The sequence below is a fragment of the Astatotilapia calliptera genome, chromosome 11, assembly GCF_964374335.1.
Source record: "Astatotilapia calliptera chromosome 11, fAstCal68.1, whole genome shotgun sequence".
NCBI lineage: Eukaryota > Metazoa > Chordata > Actinopteri > Cichliformes > Cichlidae > Astatotilapia > Astatotilapia calliptera.
The window spans coordinates 33,969,261-33,995,282 of NC_137432.1; the positions used below are offsets into that span (position 1 = coordinate 33,969,261).

Here is a 26,022-nt window from a genome sequence, read left to right on the forward strand (position 1 = left end):
TTAAGAAAAAAAAGATGCCGAGAAAAAAATACTTTAAGATTATTTTATCTCTGCAAACTAATGTAGTTTGCTTTATTTTATGTTGGCAGTGGTTTTTAGATGCATTATTTATGGGTTGGAGTGATGACTATTGCAAATGCTATTTATCTCTAAAATCTAAATGATTTTAGTGCACGGACTCAATGCGCACAAGACTTTCATGGGATCCCTTCTGTCAGGCATGAAGCGCTGCACTGGACTAAAATGTTGGAGCTGCACCAGGGAGGGCCCCCGGCTACAAACACTCTCACACACACAGCACATCAGCTCATGCGATGGTCCTCAGTTTATCTCAGTCTGGTTTATAGGGACCCCGGGTTCTGCGGAGAAATGCCTCTCAAAGAGCTGACTGGACTACAAACACTGGCTGCAGCTAAATGAGATTCGAGGTAATAATATATATATATATATATATTTGCTTTGTTTGTAAAACTTTTTTGCAAAGTAGTGAACCTCGTGGTGTCACAGTTTGAATGGCAACTTCAGGTTTTTTTGCACTCCAGTCTAGGTATGTTGCTGTGTCCTTTTCTCAATCACCTGGCAGAGGTTTAACTTTATATGAAGATATTGTTTAGATTCTGCAGCATTTGTAACTTATTAACAGAAAAATATTTGCACAGATTATTCTGGTTTTACACACATTTACATATTGTTGGCACTGTAATATAGTAAGTATTTGAGAAAGCGCATTATCAGTAGGAGGAACGGTGTCATCTAAGCAAATTAATACCATTAGAATTGCTGCCATTTCTGTGAAATGCAGAACACAGCTCCCTTTTTTGGGATCTGCAACTGGGTGTGGTTAGCAGTGTCCATGATAGTAAAAGGAATCCTATTAAAAATGAAATAACCCATTGTGCTTTCATACACTGCTTTCCCCCCTAACATTCTCCTCTTTTCTCTGTTAGGATGTTGCTGAAGGGAAACCTGAGCAGAGGAGTCGGGGTCTGCCTTCTGCTGCTGGCTCTCCTACACAAGGCCACAGGCCAGAGGAGAAAGACAGGGCGCAGGAACAACTACAGGCTGCAAGATGAGGGAAGAAATGGTAATTTTTAGATGAGGTCTCCACATGCTGGTGGTGAAAGTCACTATGTTGCACTGAGGGAACAAATTGTTGAGTGAGGGATGGTGAAATCAGGCCAGTGAAATGGTTGAGTCATCAAATTTTAAGTAAAAAAAAAAAACTACACGAGAATTTCTTAAGTCATCCACCCACAATGCCTTCCTTTAAGTGTCTTTTTTTAAATGTAAAAAAAATGGATGGATTATGGATGGATACATGTGGCAATTTGATTTCATTTAGTACAAAAACAAACACCACTAACTCTGATCCCATTGCAGTTGAAGTGAGGAACTGCAACTAAAGTAACTGTAAGTTCTAAGGTTGGAAGTTGACAATCTGGGGTCTTTCACTTGGTCCTTGAGCCTTTACTGGACAGTTTTAGTAATGTAGAACTACTCAAAACTGTTGCTTTAATTTTCCACAAGATGCACTTACACTGACTTGCCACAACATTAAGTCTCTGTATTTATTATTTATTGTGTAGCTTCCCTTCATGCTGCCAAAACAGCTCAGGACACAAGACCTTTATAGGTCTCCTGTGGCATCTGGTATTAGGAATTTGGGAGTGGGTATTTCCCCCGAATCAGGTTTATTCCAGAATATTTCATGAATTCATGATTACACGTGAATCCACAGCTGTTTGAAGTGTTGCTTGAGACATTAGAGCACTTTTGATAGTGTAATGGATACATACCGACTGCTGGCAGAAGGGACTGAATTTGTGGACAGAAGTTAGAAAGGTGTCAGAGTGCCAATCCTGAAATGAGTCCTGTTTCTAATACTTCTAGCTTGATGTCAGTTTTTGTGATCTCCCTCTCAAGTAGGTCTGACATGTTCACTGGAAGTGGCATTCATCCTGGACAGCTCTGAGAGCGCAACCATATCACTGTTCGAGAAACAGAAGACCTTCGTGTTGAGCTTCAGCACCCGGCTCGCCATGCTGCAGGTGCCCAGCTGGACGATGAAGGTGCGGATGGCTGCGCTGCAGTACAGCAGCACTGTATCCATAGAGCACAGATTCTCAGCCTGGAAAGACCTGGACTATTTTCACGGTCAAGTCAGCACCATGAACTACATCGGTCACGGCACCTATACCACCTACGCCATCACCAATGCCTCACAGCTGCTGGTGCATGAGACCTCAAAGGACAGCGTGAGGGTGGCGGTGCTAATGACAGAAGGAGTCGATCATCCCCGTAACCCTGATGTGATTGCAGCTGCTGTGGAGGCCAAAGGTCATGGCATAAAGTTCTTTGCTGTTGGGCTATCAGATATTGCCCAGCAGAATAATGCCAAGCTCCGGGCCATCGCCAGCACACCTGCTCAGCAGTTTGTCCAAAGTATGCTCGACTCTCAGCTAGAAGAGAAGCTGCTCAAAGAGATGGTGAGTGTTGGCTTCAAGTAAAATGAGCTCAGGCACAGAGGTGCCAGTACAGAGTCGAGACACATCAGAGTGGTGAAATGCTTTTTTGGAAAACGTTGTGCTTGGAAATAAACTTCAGTTATTGAAGGACCTGACAAAGCTTACTGAATGACAAAAAAAAGCTTATTATAAAGACGCTGACTATAGATTCAGTCCAGGGAAACACAAAATATACTATATGAGTGCTACCACAGCTACTTGGTTACTTCTTGTTTTACTTTGAAAGTTTTGGAAAAGGGCTGGAACTGTGTACTACCTATCGAGTTCTACCGACTATTCAAAGCTTTATCTATGCCACATCTTCATACAGTTAACTTAAATGTCTCTGGAAAGTTTGAATCCAGAACAGACTTGAGATAAGGTGACAGCACTGAAAATGCCACGTCCAGACGAAGAGAATCAACCTTTCGGGATTTCCTGTCTGGGTGGTTGAGCATGCATCAAGACGATACAGGAGAAAGTTTTCATAATATTGTTATGTAATAAATAAATTTATATTAAAATATCAATTGTCCACATTAAACTTTATAGTAAAACCTCAAAGTCCAAGACTAAACCAATCATTTCACCTAATTTACCTCAATTCTTTTACCACTCATAGAAAAAGTTTATGAATTTCCATTAAGGGCTATCTTTGTTCTTGGCTGTGCCATTGGCCTCAGCAAAGTAGAGTGGTGACAAGCGCTACAGTGTAGCTAACAATCTATTTTAATTGACTGGGTGGTTAAATTGCTTAGTAAATAGAGCAGAGGATGCACTAAACACAAGCTCAGCATTTCTACCCTAAAAGGTCATAAGTGAAAGTATCTTAGAACTATCAGGCAAACTGCTTGCATGCTAACTTTATGGCATTGGGTGGATGACAGGCAAATATTATAAAAGTATAACAAATAAAAATTTATAACCTCTTATCAGAGAGTCGCCCAGGTATAGGGTATTTCTAAATACCCCTGTGGTGACCCCTAAAGAAGTAGTTTAAACACAACAAGCCCTAAACGAGTCACTTCTTCTCTGGTTGGTGTTAAAAGAGGTAAAAGTTTAGCTTTTGACAGATTAAAGGTTTATGTACAAACAGAAGAAATTAACCTGTGCTTTGATGTATGTTTTAATGCTACATTACTCAATTTCTCTTTTTTGAAAGAGTTTAACAATCTTGAAAATCAGAGTTTGTCTTAAAAACCTTAACTGTAATTAAAAAAATAAAAGAAACCAGAATGTGACTGCTGTCACTGTAACACAAAGGTGTACTACTGATACCTATAATTCAGCAGCTCCTTCTAATAGAATAGGACATAGGTATCTGACATCCTGCATACTCTCCTAAAATTACTGACATCAGATGCCGTGTCTGGAACTGGGCTACAGAGATCATCTTCTGTTTAGTCTTGTTCATGCTCATGCTGTCCTTACAGCGGGTTCACATCTTAAAGTAGAAAAAAATATTGATATATAACATTTTTAGAGCACTTTTGGGGCGGGACCATTTTTGGTCCCGAGGTTCACGAAAGGGTGGGATTTTGAGGTTGCCCCAGGGGTTAAGTAAGAGTTGTGTCTGCATGAGGGTGTTTTCCTGGCTGCTTTGCATTTTCCACAGCACCCAGAAATGTCAAATATCTGCAGGAGGTCACGGCTAGTCTGAGAGACTGGCATGGCTTGTTCTGCTTTTCATTAATGTGCCATTTTATTCAATCACATTTAGCACTTCCAAAACAGAGACAGCTACATGACAGAGGACAGTACCCAGTTTTACCAAATGTAGAACTTATAGAGCTTATAGAGGTTACTTACCTGCTATGCTGAGTTGGCACCCAGGCACCCAAGTGCCCCAAAAGCTTAGGTTGAGTTCACATAATTAGATTAATTATTATTTAAAAATTGTACCATGAAATGTTAACATTAACAATGACAGATTTTCAGTTTTCATCTTGTGCTCAAAGCCCAAAGTTGTTTGTTCTCATTGTTTGCTGTAGAGGTTTCTTTTAGCATATTGCATTTTTATATCTTTCTGTATGTGTTGTCACAGGGTAACCAAAAACCAGTTGGGGTTAGTTCACTGGAAATAATGATGTGAACACAGCTGTAGAGATGATTTTCAGGTTCTGTGCAGTACCAAGTGTCCTGCAGATAGTATTTCATGAAGAGTAAAACTACACACAAGTCTGAAAATCACTACTAAATTATTTGCATAGTTCATGGCAAACAGAAATATTTAGATCCTTTATCTAGATATGATGAAAGTATCCTGTTACAAGTTACAGACATGGGCAGCTGCTGACAACACAAACAAGCAATGTCGTTACATTTCTTCCAAGTACACTTGCAGAAATGGAAAAAGAAAAGACATAGTTGGTGTGTAGTGTTGCTTCAGATAAGTCTGTGTGGTCACACAAAAAAGAAAGAAACAGCCATGAAAGCATTCGCCAGAAGGCTTGGATTCACCTGTGATGTCACTTGGACCCAGTCAGATCATAGTGGAAACTTTAACAGGTCTTAAGGTAAAGGGGAAAAGTACTGACTTTAAAATACTTTAAAGTGGTGGACACATCTGCTGCCAAGCAACTAGCACCATTCCCCAGTGGGACTCAGACTGTAGATAAAAGATGGACGTAACTGACACATTTTTTTTATCTTCTGTTTTTTTCCACAGGGTGCAGTTGCATATGAAGGGGTAAGACTTAAATGGAAGTCAACATCTATTTAGTATGGCTAATGGTTGCACTGACTTTATAATATTTTTCTCGCTCTGATAGTGTCCACAGGCCCAAGTATGTCTGTGTGAAAGAGGAGAGAGAGGTCCTCCAGGAAGTCCTGTGAGTTTTCAGCAACTAAACACTGAGGAGTTTCATAAGTGGAAAACACTATTAGCTTTACAGCTTAATCATTGCTTCATCTTAAAACTGGTAATATTTCCAGGGTAGAAAAGGAGACCCAGGCTTCAGAGGGCCAGCTGGTCAAAAAGGAGCGAGGGTGAGTCGTGACACAAAGAAAGTCTTTCTAAAATATTTCAGTGTTTAATTAGTGGGCTTCTGTTTAAAGGGGGAGTCTGGGCTGAATGGCACACCTGGAAGTGATGGTCCACCGGTAAGAAAGCAGATTTGTCCCTTGTTTTTGCACAACTGCCAAACAGCAAGCATGTTAAGAGATGAAACATCGGTTTTTAACCTGTTTGAATTGTTTGCAGGGCCGCACAGGTTACAAAGGCAACAAGGTGAGTGACTGTGACCTTTCAGCTGCTCTGTTCTCACTATTGAAACATGTCCTCAGAAAATATCTGCAGGGTCTAACGTTGTGTCGTGTGGTCTTGTAGGGGGACAGAGGAGACTGTGGCACTCCTGGGGAAAAGGGTGACACTGTATGGTCATTTTTTTCTGAGATGTTTCAGTAAACACCCCAGACTTTATCCATGTAGTGACATAGGTTTTATGTTGCAGGGCCCAGAGGGTCCTCCGGGCCCACAAGGACCAAAAGGAGCACAGGTAGGAGTGGCCACAAGTCTCAGTTCTGGTTTTGTTTTATACTGAATTGTGACAATTATGGGCCCTGGTTTAAATCCCACATTTTTGTGAGGCTTTCCTGACTTTTTGTCTACATTATTCACACACTTGTGAATCCATGAAAAGAGAGGATAAAAAGATGTCCATGTAATTCATGGAAGGCAACCAAACCAACTGTTTATACAAGATGGAGTCACTGAGTTGTCATCCACTGTTTTGCGAATGGTATAATTCATCTTTAAAGACAACAGATTTTTAATGAATTTGGACTTTTTTCAATCACAAGCAATTTTCTATTTTTCAGTGTCAAAATTTAAGTTCCATTACTTTCAAAACTCATCGCTCAGGCTCCTGAAAAGTCGACATCCGACAGTTGGTATTCTCTTCAATATGAAAAATGGAAGTGGAATTTGTCTTTTATTCGTCTTTGCACTAATGGAATGTGAATATTGGATTATGGGTAATCCTGATACCATTGGGGCTATCTAAAGCTGTGAATCCAGGCTTGCAGGATATTATTCTTTTGCAGGAACAGACTTTGTGTGATGGGATTAGTGCAGCGACCTGGCCGCACAGCAGCACTCTTCCTCCTCTGTGCTACTGGCACAGTGTCAGTATAACCTTGTTGTTTCATGAGCTAGGCATGAGAATCGAATGGCATGAAAGACATGAATGTCGATCTTAATCCTGTTGTATTTTTTATTCAGCGGCAGTGGGTTGGTCTTGACCTGCAGATCAGTAACACAGTGTGGGGGCTTCCTTTTTGATTCATACATGACTGCTTTTTGTTTGATTCATTTGAGAAGTGAAATATAAGGTTATAGATTATGTAGGTTATAAATGAGTAAATGTGTATTTCTTTTGCAGGGAGCGCCAGGACCACCAGGGGAGGTGGGTCCTGAAGGCCCATCGGGTTCTAAAGTAAGTTTCTCAAGATGCAATGGATTCTCTGTCATTCCTGCTTGGTTGGACTAGCCTTTAAAACTGCAACAAAATCTCTTCACAGAGTTGATGTGCCACCCAAATGCAAATTGCAGGAACAAAAATATCTGAGCAATAGAGGAAATTTAATAGTTGATTTAAAGAGTCACAAAGAAAACGAGGCACCAGGGAGAAAAAACAAGAACCTGAGCACAAGAAACACTAACAGACATTTCAATAAAGATCTACATTGAACTACATATACACAGAGGGCAGATTTATTTGTGGTATGTTTTTAGTGCGATACAGCTGCTGAAGCAATACAACCAAAGCACAAACTGCATTGCATCCTCGCTGAAATTTACATGTTTTCAGCTGGCGACTGAGAAAATTACTGAATGTTTTTATACTTGGTCCTAATGCTGCTAAGTGTCTTTTACACTGCTGGAACTGCACCTCCTAAAACACAGATTAGAACACTGATCGCCTACAGGTGTAGACTATTTGTTCCCCAATCAATAGAATAAATTTCTCTTTGTTCTGGCAACAGCCCTCATTAGGCTACATAACTGTCAGCACCGAGCTCACTGAATAACCTTTAGTGTTTAAATGCATCAAGTTTAAAGTTTCAGAGCTCTAATGTGCACCCAGCTGTAAAATAAATGTATTAATTTGAGGTAATATGTAATGTATTTGATTGCTCTGTGTGCTGGTGATGATCACGAATTCATAAGATTCATGATTTTCTGCAGCATTACCCTTGTGTCTTTGCAGCACCAGTGATGGCTTTCGCTGTTATATGTTTAATATTTTTAATAGACTGTTTCACCCTTCCTTGGATAATGTGTCTGTTTGCAGCAGCTGGTTCTCAGTTGATCCATTTTACACCACAAATAAAATTAAATGACATGTGAAACAACCCACTTATGTGAGCATGCTCAGTGCTTAAAGCAGAAAGCCTGGGTGAACAAAGAAAACTGATAACCACTGTTGTGATGTTTCTGAGGTTTTAGGTTTTGTCAAGCCAGCTAACTTCAAGAAACTCTGGCTACAGTGAACTTGCTTCATAGCGTGACCCTCAGGCTTTAGACAATTTAGGGAAATAAGAGGTTCCAGGGGAGAACCAACAAAATAATAAGCCTAGGCTTCAAAGTATCCCAAAGGCCCAACATCTCCACTTTGGTCTCATCAGTCCAAAGAATATTGTTCCAGAAATTGTTTTTTAGATGCAGTTTTGCAAACCTAAACTCTGCTCCCATCTTTTTTTTTAGAGAATCTTCTTGTCAAGCCTTGTTTGACTTTTCCAAATTATATGGAGTGCATATAGTCCTGTGAAAACCTATATTACACAACTATGTAGTAAAGTTTTGGATATTTCCACAAAAGTTTCTAGAATTTTGTGAATTTATCCTTAAAATATAAAAACCCTGTTTTTGAGATACTGTGACATTAATCTCTAAATAAAATAGTGCCTTATCAACTTAAATATATATTTTTATTCTAAAATAATGCTCGTAATGCTGCTTTGTATTGAGCAAAAGCAGTCTACAAGGTCCCCCAAAGCTCAAGAACTCACTTGTTGCTCATTCTCATTCTTTTTCCATACAAACTCTTAATGATGTCCATATTCAGGTTTTACTGACAGGCATACGAGTCTTCTTCAGTTTAGGGAACTAAAAGTTATGTATCCCAAACATTTAGATTATCATGTCAATAAAATCATGACTATTTGGTCAGACAAAAAAGAAAATGTTGCAATCTCTGACACACCATCATTCATATGCAGGACTGTGCGGACACTTTCCCTGACAACATCTGCACGGTCACATATCAGCTTTGGCTCAAGAAAGCGAGGGACATAATACTGACCTTTACAGTGTGTGCCAAAGCCTAATAAGATGGTGTTGCTTCCATCGCCACAGAGCTTCCCCATTTCTTTTTAACAAAAATGTCTTTATGCCGATAAAATCACATGTGATTTATCGCATTTTTTTTAATAGCCGACACTCTGAATGTCTGACTACAGTTTTTTAGTAAGCTATGTGATTGGATAAGTTTATCTGGTCATTTTTTGCAAAAAGGTTTTGAATAGATTTGCATAAAGATGAATATTCTACCTTCACAAATACACACTATGAAACTGAAATAAGAAATATTGGGAGACATCATCTTGATGTTCTCAAGAAAATATCCCAGATGTCTTTCTGGATCCAGAGACTGAGTTCATGCTCTGCTGTTATTTATTTTTTTTGGCTGTGCTGTTTGAAGAGTATTCCTAAGTGGTGTATTTTTTCAACAGTGAGGTTGATTTACTGAGTCAGTGTCAGGGTGACAAGAGAACTTTCATGTATGTTCTCACATTCAGGGCCTTCAGCACTTATGTCAAGCACTTTGAATTTACGTGTAATAAAAACAATAAACATTTCCATAAGCATTATATACAGCATTTGTTGCTTGGACTAAAGTTGCCCAGTTAGACTGCTTTGTCAGTATCCTGGATTGGATGGTTCTCTCATATACATTTCTTCATCTTAATTTAATTTTGAATTCTACCACAGCAGGACTTTAGTTGTTCATGAATAAACTGTTTGTACTGTACAGCTGTGTATACAGCAAAGTTTCCCTGAAAGAATCCCTGAGATTGTTCTTTTATTGCCTTTTCCCTCTCTAATGCATGATGATGGATTCTCATACTGAACATAGCCAAAGTGCAGTGAATGTAAATTCTCAGTTTCCAATTTTTTTTTCTACTCTTGGCTTCGTGTGATGTTAGAGGGGGTCCAGTAGTAAAAATATGGAGCATAACAGGTCCCCATAAAGAATAAAACAATAGATTAGAATGATTTTATTGGATTAGAAGGACTACATGCATCCTGGCACCATCTGTCATCTCGTCATTTTACATTCTGTTAACCTGTTTTCTGTGTTGTTTGCTGTATCATCACATAACATACAAACCTTTGAACTTGATTACTCTCAGGGAGAAAGAGGACCCAGCGGTGAACCTGGACAACCAGGAGACATTGGTATTGGATTCCCAGGAGCCAAGGTGACACATTTATATTACAATTACTATAAAAATCATAATTCAAAGTGAAAATGTCAGTGAGGATGGAGAGAGATATTTCATTGCTGGAAGTCAAACAGCGGTGAGGTTTTGTTTCTGTGAGAAAGGAATTCAAATACCTATTAAATCATCTCAGTTGAACTGCTACAACTGCAAGACACTGAATAAAAAAAAATATTTTATTACTGAGTTATGGGAAATTTTGTTTTTACTTTTTACTAATTACAGGGTGACAAGGGTAATCAGGGAAGACCAGGTCCAGCAGGTCCTCCGGGCATAGGTGAACCAGGACTCCCGGTAAGTATGAAGATTAGGATCTTTGGCATAAAGAGCTCATATCTTATGAGTAACAGTGTCGTAGTGAGCTTTTATATATAAACATACAGACAAGTGAGATAAAAGTTAGACAAAACTGACATAACTTCGTAAGCTGCTGAGCCGCTTTGTGCCACCAAAACAGCTTCAATGTACCATTTATTCTACAAATGTCTAGAACTCTACTCTCTAGAACTCTCTAGTATTTTTTTCCATATGATTTTTGATGTTATTGTGGGTTATTTTACTGTGATGCGTAATCATTTAGGCATTTTTTAAATTTGTTACCCTGTTAGCTAACTTAGACCACAATAATTACAAGAAAAAGGTATTTTTATCCACAATAAGTGACATCGCAGCTCTGTTCTGGGACTTACCTAACCTTACATTTATGCACATGGAAGAGGTTAATGAATGCTTTATTAGCCTAGAGGGCAGCAGGAAGACTTACACAGCATGAATAGAGGAGCCAAAGTGAGATGGGTTGCAAAGCAGTTTGCATTTGGGAGGCTGAAGCAAATACAGTAAATACCCTGTCCCATATGGGATCTGACTGTTTGTTACATCGGGGTTGTCAGCCAAACCTTCAGCTAAGCCTGATAGCTCAAATAAATCTTGTGTAAGTCCTAGGCTTTTCCTTTTCTTTTTAAAATCACCCTTTTCTGTTTTAGATCTGCAGCTACTAAAACCTTCACAAGTACAGACTTTTATTTAAAGTTCTGTTTGTTCCAGGGACCTCAAGGATCACCTGGAACACAAGGAAATCCTGGACCTCCTGGAGAGGGGTTTCCAGGACCAAAGGTGGGAAAAGTCTTTGATTACATACAGTACTGCATAAAAGTCTGGAACATGTCTGGAGCATGGAACAAAATGCAGCCAGCATCCAAAGAAGAGTTTAGGAAAAGAAACAGACTAATTTGTATTTTAAAAAAATATACAGATCAGTGTAAGTGGTAGGATTGAAAGATTGCTGTTCTTAATTGTATAATTTACATACAGCTATGTATAAATCAGATTTCTCATATTTTCTTTAGGGTGATCGAGGATATGAAGGTCCAAAGGGAAGTCGTGGGCCTCCTGGTATTGGGATCAAAGGTGACAAGGTGATTTAACTAAAATTTACTGCTGAATTCCTCATCAATGTCTCCATGTACAGATCTGAATCTTTAATCATTGCATTTCTTCTATTCCTTTTTCTCAGGGCAATTTTGGTCCACCAGGAAATCAAGGTCCAGTTGGTGCTCCTGGTCCAGGACTTCAAGGAGAAAAGGTAAACATGTCAAACATGTGGCCCAGGGGCCAGAATGAGTCCATCAAAGGGTCTCATTTTGTCAGCTTGATGGCTTTGTTAAGTAAAAAATTTAAAAGTCATTAATTATTCCTATTTTTCAGCAAACTGCTCGGCTAATCCTTTTGTGATGATTTCCAGTAGTGGAAATGTTTACAAGTATTTAAAGATTTACAAGTTTTTTGAATCGTAAAAAGGAAAAAAGAAATTCTCTTGATGTGAAGGGCTTTCCACTGTAAGCAGTAAACTATGATGTACATGCAATAACAGACTCAATGAATGTGATATAAACTGAAATAATCGTAAGCACCTGGTGAACTGTAACATCATTTCATAGAAAAATTATCAGTAATTGGTTTTGAGGAGTTTTTCTCTCCAACATCAGTCGGTCAGGTAAGCAGAGAGTTTGAAATAGACACTGAGACATGAAATCACACATATTTATGTCAAAACGTCTCATCTGTTTTATTCGTCTCATCTTTCAGCTTTAGTCGTGCTCTGACTCGGATGAACATTTTCACCCTCTTTCACGTCGTAACCTTTAAAGAGACTTTTTGTTTAAGCATATTTTATTACACAATGATTTTACTCGTCTGACCTTGTTAATACACAGTAAATACACATACACAGTGAAATTTAAGCCTGGGAAATCCAAAAAACATTAGATTAACAATAACAAAGAATTCATGTCCTTCAACACAGTCCTGACTAATGTTTCATTTAGAAATAAAAACTGAAACTGAAGGCAGACATGTTATACTGTCACTTTGACTTTTCTCATCAAAAATAGATTTAGAAACATCCAGCTTCTTCCACTGATCCACTTCAGTGTTGCACGGGGACTACAGCATATCCCAGCTGGCATAGGGGCCACTAAACAGACAACCATTCACATTCAAGTCACACCTACGTATAATTTTACCGTCTCCAATTGACGTAACCCCATCCATGTGTTTTGGGTCAACTCCACATAGAAAGGCCCTGCCTGGATGGTGGATTCAAACTGAGGACCATCTTGCTGGCAAGAAGGCGCTAACCACCATGCTAAAAAATCAAACAACCCGCCCCCCCCCCTCTTCAACTTAACTCTCTTTTTTTCCTTCAGGGAGATCAGGGTCCAGCTGGGCCTCCAGGACCCAAAGGAGCTCCAGGTGTTGGAATAGCAGGACCAAAGGTAAGACACACAATAACAGACAAGATGATGATTGTGAATCGGTCTTCCTCTGAATCAGAGGGTTTACTGGCTGCTGGAGGTTAAGACATAATTCAGTCAATTCAGTTTAAAATAGTAACAGGGAAAAATCGGACTCTAAAGCAGCAATTGAGTCTGTAGTATGCTATGCTATATACTATTATAATAAGGTCCATATTTTACATATAGTCTATCATTTGTTGTGCCACGTACCATTAACACTCACTGGCAAACCCAAGGTATATATGACAGAAAATAATGAGAAACAAATATCCTTTACGTTTCTGAGTAATGTTTTCTAAAGATGCAGTGCTCTGGTGTTTCAAGAAATTCATACGAAAGAAACTCTTATAGATGATACTAAATATTTACATCTTTTTTTGAATACCCAAATGACTATGTGACTATTACCTTCAGGGGGATCAGGGCCTCTCAGGTGAGCCAGGACTACCAGGTGAGCGAGGTGTTGGAGAACCAGGGCCCAAAGTAAGTCCTCTTTGCACTGCTGCACTACTCCTGCTGTTACTTCCTGTAGTCAGAGTAATATTAAGAAAAACTGACCACAAATCCACATATAATACTTAATATGAATCTTTGGCCACACCTTTTGTGTTTTCAGTCCCCTTGACACAAGTGTACAAGCACTTAGATATGCAGCCTGTTTTTACAAACATCTGAAAGAATGGGGTCTTTCTAAAGAGCTCAACGAAAATTTGAGTGTGGTGATGTAACAGGGTGCCACCATAGCAGCAATTTCTTCTAGATATTCCTCAATTAACTTTAAGTGGTATTACTGCAAAGTTAGAGCAATATTTTATGAACTGGAAGATGCATTTTATTTCATTTGGACAACTGTAGGTTAGCCACCAATCCTGCTTCCAGCCTTCATGCTAACCCAAGCTAACTGCCTCCTAGCCATAGCTTCTTAATTAAAGACAACATAACGCAGATATTCATCTTCTTAATGTAGCTGATTGTATTTGCATAGTTTCAACCCCTCTGGGACTCTTTTGTGTCATTTTGCTGTTTCAGGGTGACCCTGGAGCTGAGGGGTTATCAGGTATACCTGGTCAGCCAGGAGAAGATGGAATCCCAGGACCAAAGGTAATGAAGCCTGATGTCAGTCAGTTTTCTGCTTGTTAAATGTACTTTAAATACATTTTACCAGTCTGTCTGTCCACTGTGTCATTTACTGATCAGGGGGACCTTGGGTTATCGGGGCCCCGGGGAGCTGATGGGGCTCCTGGCAAAGGTGTCCCAGGAGAGAAGGTAACAGTGTGTCTGTGTTTCAGATCAGATCTCCATATTTTGTTCTAGAGGTTATAAGCACTTAGCCACAATCCAGAAGATTGTTTACAGGTTGTTTTGTGTTATTCTGACAGGGAGACAAAGGGGACCGGGGGTCCAGAGGCCAGCAAGGTGCAGTCGGTCCTGTGGGGCCAATGGGCCCAAAGGTATGTGTGTGTTTACCAGAAGCATTTTAGAAAAAAATGTCATAATAATTTTACACAGCAGTCAAAGTGATATCTGGAGACTGAGAGAAGCATTTCACTCACATTGATGATGTTATTTGGAGTTGTTTTTGGATTACTGAGTGTACATCAAGTCAAAGTAATATTGTTGCTACATAAAATGTACATGCTTTAAATGTTGGTCCAAACTCAGAAAAAACAAAAACAGGCTTTAAGAAGCACCTTATTTCCAACATGGACCTACCTGCAAACCAGAAGGTTAATTAGTGAACTAGTAAATTCTTAAATGGAACCCCCCCCCCCCCCAAAAAAAAAACCAGAAATCTGCTGCTACAGTTACACAAACAGCACATCCGTCCCTCCTTCCAGCCATCTATTTTGTACAACTTCAGAGTGGTAGGGGTGCCTGGAACATGTACGAGGTATAGGTTGCATCTGGACGTGTTACCGGCCCATCCAGGGTGCAAGCAGTGAGGAAAGAGAGAAAATATAAAAATGTATTAAAAAATTTACAAAATTTGAAATTGTTCTGTTAAAGTGTATGACTGATACCATGGTATCCGTCAGGTTCTAAAAAAAGGCCATGATTAGATATTATCATGCATTCAGGGAATTATTTTTAAATGGCTTTGTGTACCGTTATCTTTCTAATAAGTGCTTTCTCCTCCAGGGGCAACCAGGAATTATGGGGCTACCAGGTCCAGCTGGACTTACTGGCAGGGGTATAGCGGGGGCCAAGGTAAATCAAGGCTGCATAACTAAAGTTGGTGTGACTTTCAGTAATAGTATCAAATCAAATCACTTTTATTGTCACATCACATGTGCAGGCACACTGGCACAGCACATGCGAGTGAAATTCTTGTGTGCGAGCCCCACAAGCAACAGAGATGTGCAAACACAACAACACAAACGAGCAAAATACAAGAATGGCCAACCTGAAACTAATAAATATATGTACAATATATAATAGTGTATGCATTTCTGGATGTGTATACTAAATATTTTCCTACGCGCGTGTGTGTGTGTGTGTATACACATTTTTACAAATTAAATAGTAAAAATAAATAAATAAATAAATAATAATAATAATAAAATATATAAAATATACAGAGTTGAATATGTGCAAAACAAGTGGCATTTATATACAGTGTGGAGTGCATAATGTTGAAAGTAACAGCTTTACTTCTGGGTTTTGTCAGGGAGAACCAGGTCCACAAGGTCCACCCGGAGCTGTGGGAGACCCAGGAATTGGTTCACCTGGATCCAAGGTCAGTTCACTTCCGGTTTACTCTTCAGTTATCCTCCCCAGTAAAGTATGTGAGTACAATTAAGTTTTGGTTTGTAGGGTGACAGAGGGCCACAGGGCCCCCTTGGGCCACCTGGACTAAAAGGAGAAGGTTTCACTGGCCCCCCAGTGAGTATCAAACCAGATTACAGCCTCTTTTATCAGCACAAGACTCCAAGTAATCACACTCAGGTTTCAATGTCAATTGAAAAAAATATTCTTAGGGACTTCCCGGGCCTCCTGGCCTGATGGGAGAGACTGGACCAGATGGGATTGGTTTACCTGGAACAAAGGTAAGTAAAAATACTGGCTTTTTTAAAAATTATTATTATGGAGTAGTTCTCTTCACCTCTTAGGAACATTTAAATAGATAATTTAGATAGTCAGATTTTGAAAAGGAATAAACAGTTCCCCTGTTTACTCTTCAAAGCACCTTGAGGCAACTGCTGTTGTGATTTGGTGCTATATAAATAAAGTTGAATTGAAGTCTTACCTTTTATCTGACCTATTATCCAAAAGCTTCTGCTTTCTTGTTTGATAAAAAATACAAATAACGACTTTTTCTGACTTTCCTTTTGTTGCTGTGATGATTTTGGTTTTAAACAGTTTTATTTGTGCAATTAATAATAGTTTTAATTATTGCATTTTTCCTTTTATTTTTGAAAATCTGTATGTTGTTTGCAAGAATGCAAGACTGCATGTCTGTCTGTAGGCATGTACACTTAAATGAAGCATTTTGTAACTGTGCGTTCTAAAAACTGATGCACAAATAAAGCTATTATCATTATTGCAAGTATCAATAAATATTTAATAACTTACGTTCAGGGAGAAAGAGGCTTGCCTGGGCCTCCTGGACCTGCTGGGCCACCAGGAATCGGGTTACCTGGTCCAAAGGTAATCAGAAATGTAGAAAACAATGGATTTTGTTGTATTTTTGTTGTCTTAAGTAGATATAAAGTTTTCTTTTCCTGCAGGGTTCAGCTGGCCAAATTGGACCACCTGGTCCACAGGGGTTACCTGGAGAAGGGTTACAAGGACAAAAGGTACCATTGTCACCTGTCACTCACATTTATTCACTTGCAGCTGAATTATTGAATGTTTCTATAAGTACATTTTAAGTAATAATGAAGATAATAAAGATTCTGATTTAGGGAATTCATGTTTGCTACACTCTGGTAACACAGTGATAAAAGAATTGCTGTGTTTCCATTGAGTCTCGCAAACTAAATAATGAGTTTTCTAACAGGTTTGGTTGGATTTTAGCTAAGACATATGAACCTACATTCCCTCCTTTTATGCTGTGGTCATTAGCAGCAAGAGAAGCACACTGGAGTTGTTTTGAATGAAGATCTGATAGGGTCAGTAAGTTTTTCAGTGGATCTATGCAGTTTTTTAGAGACAGGTATGGAAACAATTGTTGCCATAAATTTAGATATCATTATCTCACTAACATTAACCATAAAGGTCTGAAAGGTCACACAGGGATGAGTGACAACATGAACTCTGCTGAATGTTTACAGGGCGAGTCTGGATTTCAGGGGCTGCCCGGCCCCAGAGGTCCTCCAGGACAAGGTCTGCAGGGTGATAAGGTACCTTGATGTTCGCAATGTGGGAAGTGAGGAATTATTATGTAAACTAAAGTCAGCACTCAAATAAAGGTGAAAGATAATCTATGCAGTGTCATCACCTCAAACATACAGAAGCAACAATGAATGCAAAAGATCATGTTGGGCAGAAAAATGCGATTCTGGCCGATATATGAATGATGGGACATCGTTTGCTATAACGGCTTTACTTTGTCATTTATACACTGAAAAAATTTGTGTTCTTTTCCTCCTGCAGGGGGACCGAGGGTTCAGAGGTGAGAAAGGCAATAAGGGAGACAGAGGGGAACCTGGAGAGCCGGGCATCATCGGACCTCTGGTACTGATATATTTTTGCCAGACATAATACTAACTTTTATTTCCTTCTCTGAAGAAAGTCTTGATGAATTAAGAAGTCATTCTGTAACTGTAGGTTAACAGAACAATTTAAGTCAGAAAATGCTATAGTGTTTTCCTAAATAATGACTTGTTTTAAATGACAGGGCAAAACAGGACAGAAGGGGGAACCTGGACTTACAGTAAGTATGAGTACACTTAAAATAGCTCTAAACCAATTAAATCTCAGATTATTTTTTCATTAGACGCTGGTACTACCCACATGAGCTAATGGTTTGCTGATAATCGTCTAGACAGCCAACTGTATAATCTTATATAGGGACACTATTTAAGGTTTTTTAGCCTGCGTGCTGTTTAGGGATGGGTATTGATAAGATTTTAACGATTCCGATTCCATTTTCGATTCTGTTTAACGATTCGATTCTTTATCGATTCTCTTATCGATTCTTTTTTTTTTTTAAAAAAAGGAGAACACTAAGGTCAATTAGCTCAGAGCTTTGTTTTATATCTTCTCTTTGAACAAGATAGAAATTTAGGAGTAACATGGCCTTACAAACCCAACAGTGAGATCTTGAGAGATCCAGCCTACGGCTCTTCAATAGGGTGTCACAGGGTCCCCAGGAAAAAAAAATTGTAAATGTAAAATAATAAAATAAATATTCTTGTGAGACATATCACATATTGACGGGGTCGGGTTATGTTAAAAAGTATAAATTGTTATACTTTGTTCATTGGTTCAAAGGTACCCCACACTTCTTTTTTTGTTTGCTTGTTTGTTCTGGTGTATTTTTCATTTGAACTGTTACTCTGCCAGAGTACTCATATTTACAAGATGGCATTGAACGCCCCATTGGTGTATCAGGAAAACTATTTTGTACGTATGTTCCTTGAAGGGGATTGAAGTCGTTCTTTTTTCCACCGCAGCGAAGGGCTAGGAGTAGGAGAGGAGCTGCTGTATGTTTTTGTTATCAAATCGATCTGATTGTGAAATAAAGCATATGCAGTGAGAAAGCAACTCCAGGAGTCATCCCTGCCTTAAAGCTGCAACATTCTTCTGTAGCAATAACAAAGTATAACATAAATTGTTCTGTGGCAATTACACAAGAATATCCAGTAATGTCCCTGCCTACAATTAAACACATTCACTTACCAAAAATCGGGGGCATCTGCTGTGGCAAATGGGTGCAAGCCTTTGACCACAAACTTAGACACTGCTCGGTGACATTAGTCTATCCTGGCCTGAAAGGAGACGCTACCGGTAGACTGCAGCGAGAACTGCCAGCGAGCGCCAGCCAGACTCTGTCTCTCTCATCATGGTCACCTACATGTACAGTAATGGCAGGTCTTGTAATAAGGCAGATTGCGCTAACATAATATGCACTGTTAGTTGATTATTTACCTGCCGCATTAACGGGAGAGGACGTGCAAACGTTAGCGCTGCTGCTGGGTTGAGAGTCACGAGTCCGGAGCGGAATTAAAAACGCGTGTCATCGCGTGTTTTGTGAGCAAATGCTTTTGCATATTCGTAGTGTTTCCTCCCTTAAATGAAATATCTACTTTGCAAGTTGCCCTGTTGTCATCGGTTCTCATAAAGTATAATCAAACTTTTGAGCGTTTGAGCCGCTTAGGCGCCATGTTTCCTGCCAGGTAAATGACGCTCCGCAACGTGGTGACGTCATTCGGGGCGACTGGAATCGATAAGGGAATCGTTTGCAAAAATGGCAAACGATTCCAAGGAATTGAAACAGTGGGAACCGGTTCTCAACAAGAACCGGTTTTCGATACCCATCCCTAGTGCTGTTGCTGCAGATCTGCAAACCACTTTGTAACCCACCTCCTGCCAGCTCATTTTATGCTGTATTTAACATAATGTCATGTCTGTTGTCATTGATGCATCGACTGTGTCTTCAGAAATTATTGAGTTTTTCTCCGCATGCGGAGATTTAAGTAACAGGTGGGTGTGGCTTCTGTGACTGAGTTGACACTTAAGGACATCTGCTCTTTCTCACATCATACATATTCAGGGTTTAGAAAAAAAGGCATGAAACTCAGAGTTAAAAACCTGAGCTTGACACTCACAGATATTATTTGTTTGTGTTGCCATATTTAACATCAGCATCCACAACAGTAACAGTGCATGTTATGGAAATGTATAATAGGGTCCCTAACTTAACCAATAACATATGTTAAAAAGACAAATAAAAAAATGTGTTGAACCACCTCTAAAATATTGTACTCTCTTTCACAGAGGGATGAAATCATCAAAATAGTAAAATCCATCTGCAGTAAGTCACAAAATTAAGTTTGTGAATCTTAGTTTTCCTTAAATCAGTCACCAAGGATTAGTTTCCTCTTTAGTCATTAACCTTTATTTGCTCCTCTGGTCGTGTTTTTGCTCCATGTCATCAGGTTGTGCACTGACGTGCCGCCAGACACCCTTGGAGCTCGTCTTTGTGATCGACAGCTCAGAGAGCGTCGGCCCGGAAAACTTCAACGTGATCAAAGACTTTGTGAACGCCCTGATCGACCACACCTCGGTCAGCCGGGACATCACTCGTGTTGGCGTGGTCCTCTACAGCCACATAAACATGGTGGTGGTCAGCCTCAGACAGGAAGCCAGCCTCGATGAGATCAAGTCTGCTGTGCATTCCATGACCTACCTGGGCGAGGGCACATTCACAGGCAGTGCCATCCAACAGGCCAACCAGGTGTTCAAGGCAGCCCGGCCAGGTGTGAGGAAGGTGTCGATCATCATCACCGACGGACAGGCCGATAAGAGGGACTCGGTCAGTCTGGAGAGCGCCGTGACAGAAGCCCAGAGAAGCAACATTGAGATGTTCGTGATCGGAGTGGTGAACAAAAGCGATCCACTGTACAAAGAGTTCAAGAAGGAGCTCAACTTCATGGCCACTGACCCCGACAGTGATCACTTGTACCTGATCGATGAATTCACAACACTTGCAGGTGACTGGCCTTGACACAGGCTTTATGATCTGATAGTTTTGTCTGACTGAAATGCAGCAAAAAATGCTAAGTAAAAAGCCTAGTATAATACAATAAAGTGGATTTAGAAAGAACCATTTTACTTTAACCAACTGAAAACCTGCAGCTGTGATCCTACTTGATTCTAACACAAGGAGAGCACAACCAACGCAGCAAACCAATAAACAAGGCAAACCAATTCCCGTAAGAAAAACTGCAATCAATTCAAAACCAAGCAAACTTAAAAAATATAAATAGTTTTCTTTCGTATTGGAGTTTGGATAAGTCATGCGTCTTATCCAGAGATTCATGAGTTTAATTTTCCACACAATACTAACATGTTTTTGGCATCTGAAACGCTGCTTGTTAAGCGAGACTGAACATTTATCATTATAAAGAAGTGAAGCGGGCACAGATGTCTCATTTTCCTGTTTTCTAGCATATCCTCAATCTGCACCTGAACATGAAAGTAAATATGATGAACCTGAAACTGGGGAACGTCTTGTATTTGTGTGCTTTGGTTCAGAAATACTCCCTCAGAAAAACTGCTGTGTTGTTAAATGCAGAGTAGAACTGTCCATTTGTCTTCTGGTGTTTGCAGCTCTGGAGAAAAAACTTTTGAGTCATATCTGTGAAAACGGAGAGAGACACTTGTTCAGCTCCATCCCGAGCTCGGGGCTTCCTCCAGGAATCCCAGAAGTCTCCAGCAACGCTCGAGAACCGCCATACAGGACAGACACGGACACTCCCACTTTCACAGGAGACTTCAGGAGAGTCCAGAAAATGGTGAAAACGTGCTGGTTTTTTTAAACTTTGTTCTGTGCGCTCAGACTCTGTTGCAATATCGAAAGGACACTAAAATCATCTTCACAGTTTGGTGACTTTTTCTCTAGCGCCAACAGCAGGTCAGATTTTTCTTTATTCAGGTGAAATATCAAAACATTTTCCAATTCAAAAACTCAGCAAATGTTGCCATTTGTCTAAATATGCCAACATGCTCAAGCTGAAAGCACCACAGTGCTTAAAACATTCCTCTTGGGGTCATCAATGAGTTACGAATAACTGCCTAAAGACCCTAAAATATTTTCTTCTGTTAATATTTATATCAAAATTAAAAAAGCAAAACAAAATGTGGACCACATTCTTAAATAACTCAAATGGCTGGTGATTGTTTCCCTCAAAGTTAAAGACTCTTAGTAAAATGTATGTAAATCTCTGAGCTCTTGTGTAAATCTGTTGTCTTCAGCTGCTCTGAAGCTCTGCACCACTTCCCACAGATTTCACTCAGTGACTATGACTAGCTCAGGTGTCGCCTGGTGACCTCTGTACCTCTCTACAGTAAGATAAACTAAACATTAAAATATTTTTCTGTGCCTGTTTCAGCCCAGCCCTCCTGGTTCACACCCTGACGGTGAGTCCACCTCTAGAAAGAGGCCGACGATGAACAGTAGGACCACCTTAGAAACTCAGAGGCTTCCGTTCTTCGACAGGGAGCCCTTCAGGCCGGTAACAGAGTTCCTCCCACAGTTTGATGTGAACAACCCCACACACGATGTGGTGATGACCGGAGCCATCGGGCCAGCTGGTCCTACTCTGAAGACTCCGCCTGAGGAGAAGATACCACCGGTACCAACTCCGCCCCTGCTGTCCTCTGACAACTTCCTATCAGGTAACTGCTGACAGTCTGCAGCAGAGACTGTAAGATGGAGAAATAAAGGTGTCCCCTAAAATGATAGATAAAGCCTCTTCTGTGCATCTAAGTAGTAGCTAATGTATTTTTACAAATTCTAATCATTTTTATCCTAAAGTCAGCCTACATGTAAGGTTTGTTCCTGTTTTGATGAGAAGACAGATGTCTTTTGAGTTCAGTCTATGACTTTATCTGATGCACTATTTCTGAGTTGGGAGATCTGACTTCCTGGAATCTCATCATCACTTCAAGGTTTCCTGGAACCAGTAAATCTCCTGGATCTGTTGGCAAGAAATCAAATAAGCGTTACTCATGTTAATCCAACAAACAAGCTTTCAGACATACAGTGAATATACAGTGGCTTGCAAAAGTATTCGGCCCCCTTGAACTTTTCCACATTTTGTCACATTACAGCCACAAACATGAATCAATTTTATTGGAATTCCACGTGAAAGACCAACACAAAGTGGTGTACACGTGAGAAGTGGAACGAAAATCATACATGATTCCAAACATTTTTAACAAATAAATAACTGAAAAGTGGGGTGTGTGTAATTATTCAGCCCCCTTTGGTCTGAGTGCAGTCAGCTGCCCATAGACATTGCCTGATGAGTGCTAATGACTAAATAGAGTGCACCTGTGTGTAATCTAATGTCAGTACAAATACAGCTGCTCTGTGATGCCTCAGAGGTTGTCTAAGAGAATATTGGGAGCAACAACACCATGAAGTCCAAAGAACACACCAGACAGGTCAGGGATAAAGTTATTGAGAAATTTAAAGCAGGCTTAGGCTACAAAAAGATTTCCCAAGCCTTGAACATCCCACGGAGCACTGTTCAAGCGATCATTCAGAAATGGAAGGAGTATGGAACTGGACGAGCTGCAGAGATCTACAGCTCAGGTGGGGGAATCTGTCCATAGGACAACTATTAGTCATGCACTGCACAAAGTTGGCCTTTATGGAAGAGTGGCAAGAAGAAAGCCATTGTTAACAGAAAACCATAAGAAGTCCCGTTTGCAGTTTGCCACAAGCCATGTGGGGACACAGCAAACATGTGGAAGAAGGTGCTCTGGTCAGATGAGACCAAAATGGAACTTTTTGGCCAAAATGCAAAACGCTATGTGTGGAGGAAAACTAACAATGCACATCACTCTGAACACACCATCCCCACTGTCAAATATGGTGGAGGTAGCATCATGCTCTGGGGGTGCTTCTCTTCAGCAGGGACAGGGAAGCTGGTCAGAGTTGATGGGAAGATGGATGGAGCCAAATACAGGGCAACCTTGGAAGAAAACCTCTTGCAGTCTGCAAAAGACTTGAGACTGGGGCGGAGGTTCACCTTCCAGCAGGACAACGACCCTAAACATAAAGCCAGGGCAACAATGGAATGGCTTAAAACAAAACATATCCATGTGTTAGAATGGCCCAGCCAAAGTCCAGATCGAAATCCAATCGAGAATCTGTGGCAAGATCTGAAAACTGCTGTTCACAAACGCTGTCCATCTAATCTGACTGAGCTGGAGCTGTTTTGCAAAGAAGAATGGGCAAGAATTTCAGTCTGTAGGTGTGCAAAGCTGGTAGAGACAGACCCTAAAAGATTGTCAGCAAAAGGTGGTTCTACAAGGTATCGACTCAGGGGGCTGAATAATTACGCACGCCCCACTTTTCAGTTATTTATTTGTAAAAAATGTTTGGAATCATGTATTATTTTCGTTCCACTTCTCACGTGTACACCACTTTGTTTTGGTCCTTCACGTGGAATTCCAATAACATTGATTCATGTTTGTGGCTGTAATGTGACAAAATGTGGAAACGTTCAAGGGGGCCGAATACTTTTGCAAGCCACTGTAAAGGCTGGACATGGCCACAGTGACTTCACCCATTGGTTAATGAGATTGTAAATCTTTGAGCCGAGTATTTTTGCTCTTGACCTCTTAGTAATCGTTATCAGAGATCAAAAGCAAATGCTTACTGGAACTGAAGAACTGGTTAATTACAAGTACGGCCCACGCTAAAGCATGCCCCGCTTTGTCATCATTTCTAACTATTACAGGGATTTAATTTAAAATACTAATTATTTACAAAAATTAGCATTTTAATCCAATTGGAATTTACTGGGTAAACAATTAGAGTGAGGCCTTAAGTCATCAGGAACTTGCAGATCAAGGGAAGCAAAAATGTTTTTTGTTTTTTTTTTCTCTATCTAAAAGAGCCGCCCCCTGCTGGAGAATATCCATCAGTGGCTCTGAGCAAGAACTGTCACACAATTTAAACATGCATTTGAAACTATAGGATTCATATCTTATTTTTCAAAGACATTTCTGTACAAACGCTGTAAACACCTGCATTCTTCTTACTGCTCTGATGCTTCAGAGCAGTAAAATTAAGCTTTTAAATTGCTTTAAAAAGGTTGCTGTTTCAAACAGCTGTCACAAAATGTGATAATATAGGGATAGGTATCACTCAGTCAACTGGATGATTTAGGCAGCAAAACTTGACTGGAATCAACCCTAAATACCACTTTCAAACAGAACACTGAAGGATTCTCTCATAATCATGATCTCATGAATCTTGTAAGAATTGAACTGCCTTGTAGGGCCAGAAATATTGGTCAGTGTTGTCCAGCAGCTTTTATTTGGATTGGTGTAAACCTTGCTACAAACATTGATGGTCATCAGAGGATCAAAGCAATCCTCTAATGTAATTCCTCTGTCTACACCATGAAAGTCACATTGTTGATCTATTAGAAACTGTTAGGTCCCACATTTTGATTCTAGTGCCATTTTCAGTTTCTCTCCCAGATGTCCTTAGTTCTGCAGAGTGCTTAATATATTACAATACAGGAAACTTTAAACCATGTTTCAATGCTTTATTTTGCCCCTCTGTCCTTGTCCCATTAAACAAAAAAAGAAAACATATTTACCAGTAACTGAACACAGCAAAAGAATAAGAGTCCCCACAGGGCTACTAGCACAGGTGTCGTCTCTGATAACACTATTTTTTGTGGTCTCTAGCCGAGCGCTGCACCCAGACCCTGGATCCAGGGCCGTGTCGGGAATATGTGGTGAAGTGGTACTACGATCCCACGGCGAATTCCTGTGCTCAGTTCTGGTTTGGAGGCTGCTTAGGGAATGACAACAAGTTTGATACTGAGAAGAGCTGCAAAGAAGCCTGTGTCAAGGCCTGACACGCACATGCCTGCAGTCACACACACACATATGAAATGCTTAGAAAAGATTTTGATTCAAATTGATGTGAGATTTACCAGAAAGTTCACTTCAGTAAGTGAGTACTCTTGTAGTTACTTTGACACGGATAGATAAGCAGCTAATGTTAGAAAGCATCATTAAATCAAACTGAGTTTTAGGTTTTAAATGTAGTGGACTACTTATTTGTGGTATTTGTCTTAAAACAAAGAAAAAGAGGAAACAATTTTTATGTCACTTCAGAGCTCCTCTGTTAAAATACCACTAACTTCTTTAAGAACAAGAAAATGTAACTTTTTTATAATGCAATGTTTTTTAATGATACTTTTTATGTGTATGTTTATTTTTAATACTTATGTCATTAAAAGATCAAATAAAAGTGTACCTTTTAATCATGAGCATCCAAGTTTCATCCAAGGCTCTTAGTTTAAGGTTTGTGCTGAATAGACATGATTTTTCCCCCCCCTCTCCAAATACAAACAAAAACAAACAAATAATGCTTCTAAAAAATGCTTGGTGTATTTTTAGATTATTTAGCTTTAGATGTTAAACAAAGAGACTTAAGTGCTGGGGAACTGGAACCTTTCTTAAAATCAGCCCATTTTCATTGGGATCAAAGATAACTGACGACACAGGTGTGGGTA

The 26,022-nt window shown here is 39.8% G+C and overlaps 1 protein-coding gene and 1 long non-coding RNA gene across 4 annotated transcripts; one reads left to right on the plus strand and one right to left on the minus strand.

Annotated features, from left to right (window-relative positions):
- Nucleotides 1–270: 270 nt before the first annotated feature.
- Nucleotides 271–25,770, plus strand: col28a1b (collagen, type XXVIII, alpha 1b). Of its 2 annotated transcripts, none has more exons than XM_026185089.2 (35): nt 271–428; nt 948–1,084; nt 1,927–2,486; nt 5,173–5,193; nt 5,276–5,335; nt 5,439–5,492; nt 5,562–5,606; nt 5,707–5,733; nt 5,833–5,877; nt 5,957–6,001; nt 6,887–6,940; nt 9,921–9,989; nt 10,236–10,304; nt 11,055–11,123; nt 11,357–11,425; nt 11,524–11,592; nt 12,716–12,784; nt 13,220–13,288; nt 13,835–13,906; nt 14,003–14,071; nt 14,185–14,256; nt 14,945–15,013; nt 15,474–15,542; nt 15,620–15,688; nt 15,784–15,852; nt 16,385–16,453; nt 16,534–16,602; nt 17,080–17,148; nt 17,402–17,482; nt 17,646–17,681; nt 19,748–19,784; nt 19,909–20,463; nt 21,083–21,267; nt 21,865–22,150; nt 25,187–25,770. In XM_026185089.2, exons 2-35 carry the CDS (start codon nt 949–951, stop codon nt 25,357–25,359), a joined length of 3,579 nt encoding a protein of 1,192 aa, XP_026040874.2. In that variant the 5' UTR covers nt 271–428; nt 948; the 3' UTR covers nt 25,360–25,770. The 2 variants fall into 2 exon arrangements, with proteins under 2 accessions (XP_026040874.2, XP_026040872.2); XM_026185087.2 differs by having other exon boundaries at nt 272–428; nt 1,924–2,486.
- LOC145431873 (uncharacterized) lies at nt 12,051–19,292 on the minus strand. Of its 2 annotated transcripts, XR_013912180.1 has the most exons (4): nt 18,899–19,291; nt 18,650–18,820; nt 16,379–16,576; nt 12,051–14,709 (listed from the first exon to the last, which is right to left on the minus strand). It is a non-coding gene; the product is annotated as an uncharacterized LOC145431873 (long non-coding RNA). The 2 variants fall into 2 exon arrangements; XR_013912179.1 differs by having other exon boundaries at nt 18,650–19,292.
- Nucleotides 25,771–26,022: the final 252 nt, after the last annotated feature.

Coding starts and splice junctions, on each gene's coding strand:
- col28a1b (XM_026185087.2), top strand. CDS start 949: ATGTTGCTGAAGGGAAACCTGAGCAGAGGAGTCGGGGTCTGCCTTCTG. Junction 11,124..11,356: donor AGGGGTTTCCAGGACCAAAG/GTGGGAAAAGTC, acceptor TATTTTCTTTAG/GGTGATCGAGGATATGAAGG. Junction 16,603..17,079: donor AAGGGTTACAAGGACAAAAG/GTACCATTGTCA, acceptor GAATGTTTACAG/GGCGAGTCTGGATTTCAGGG.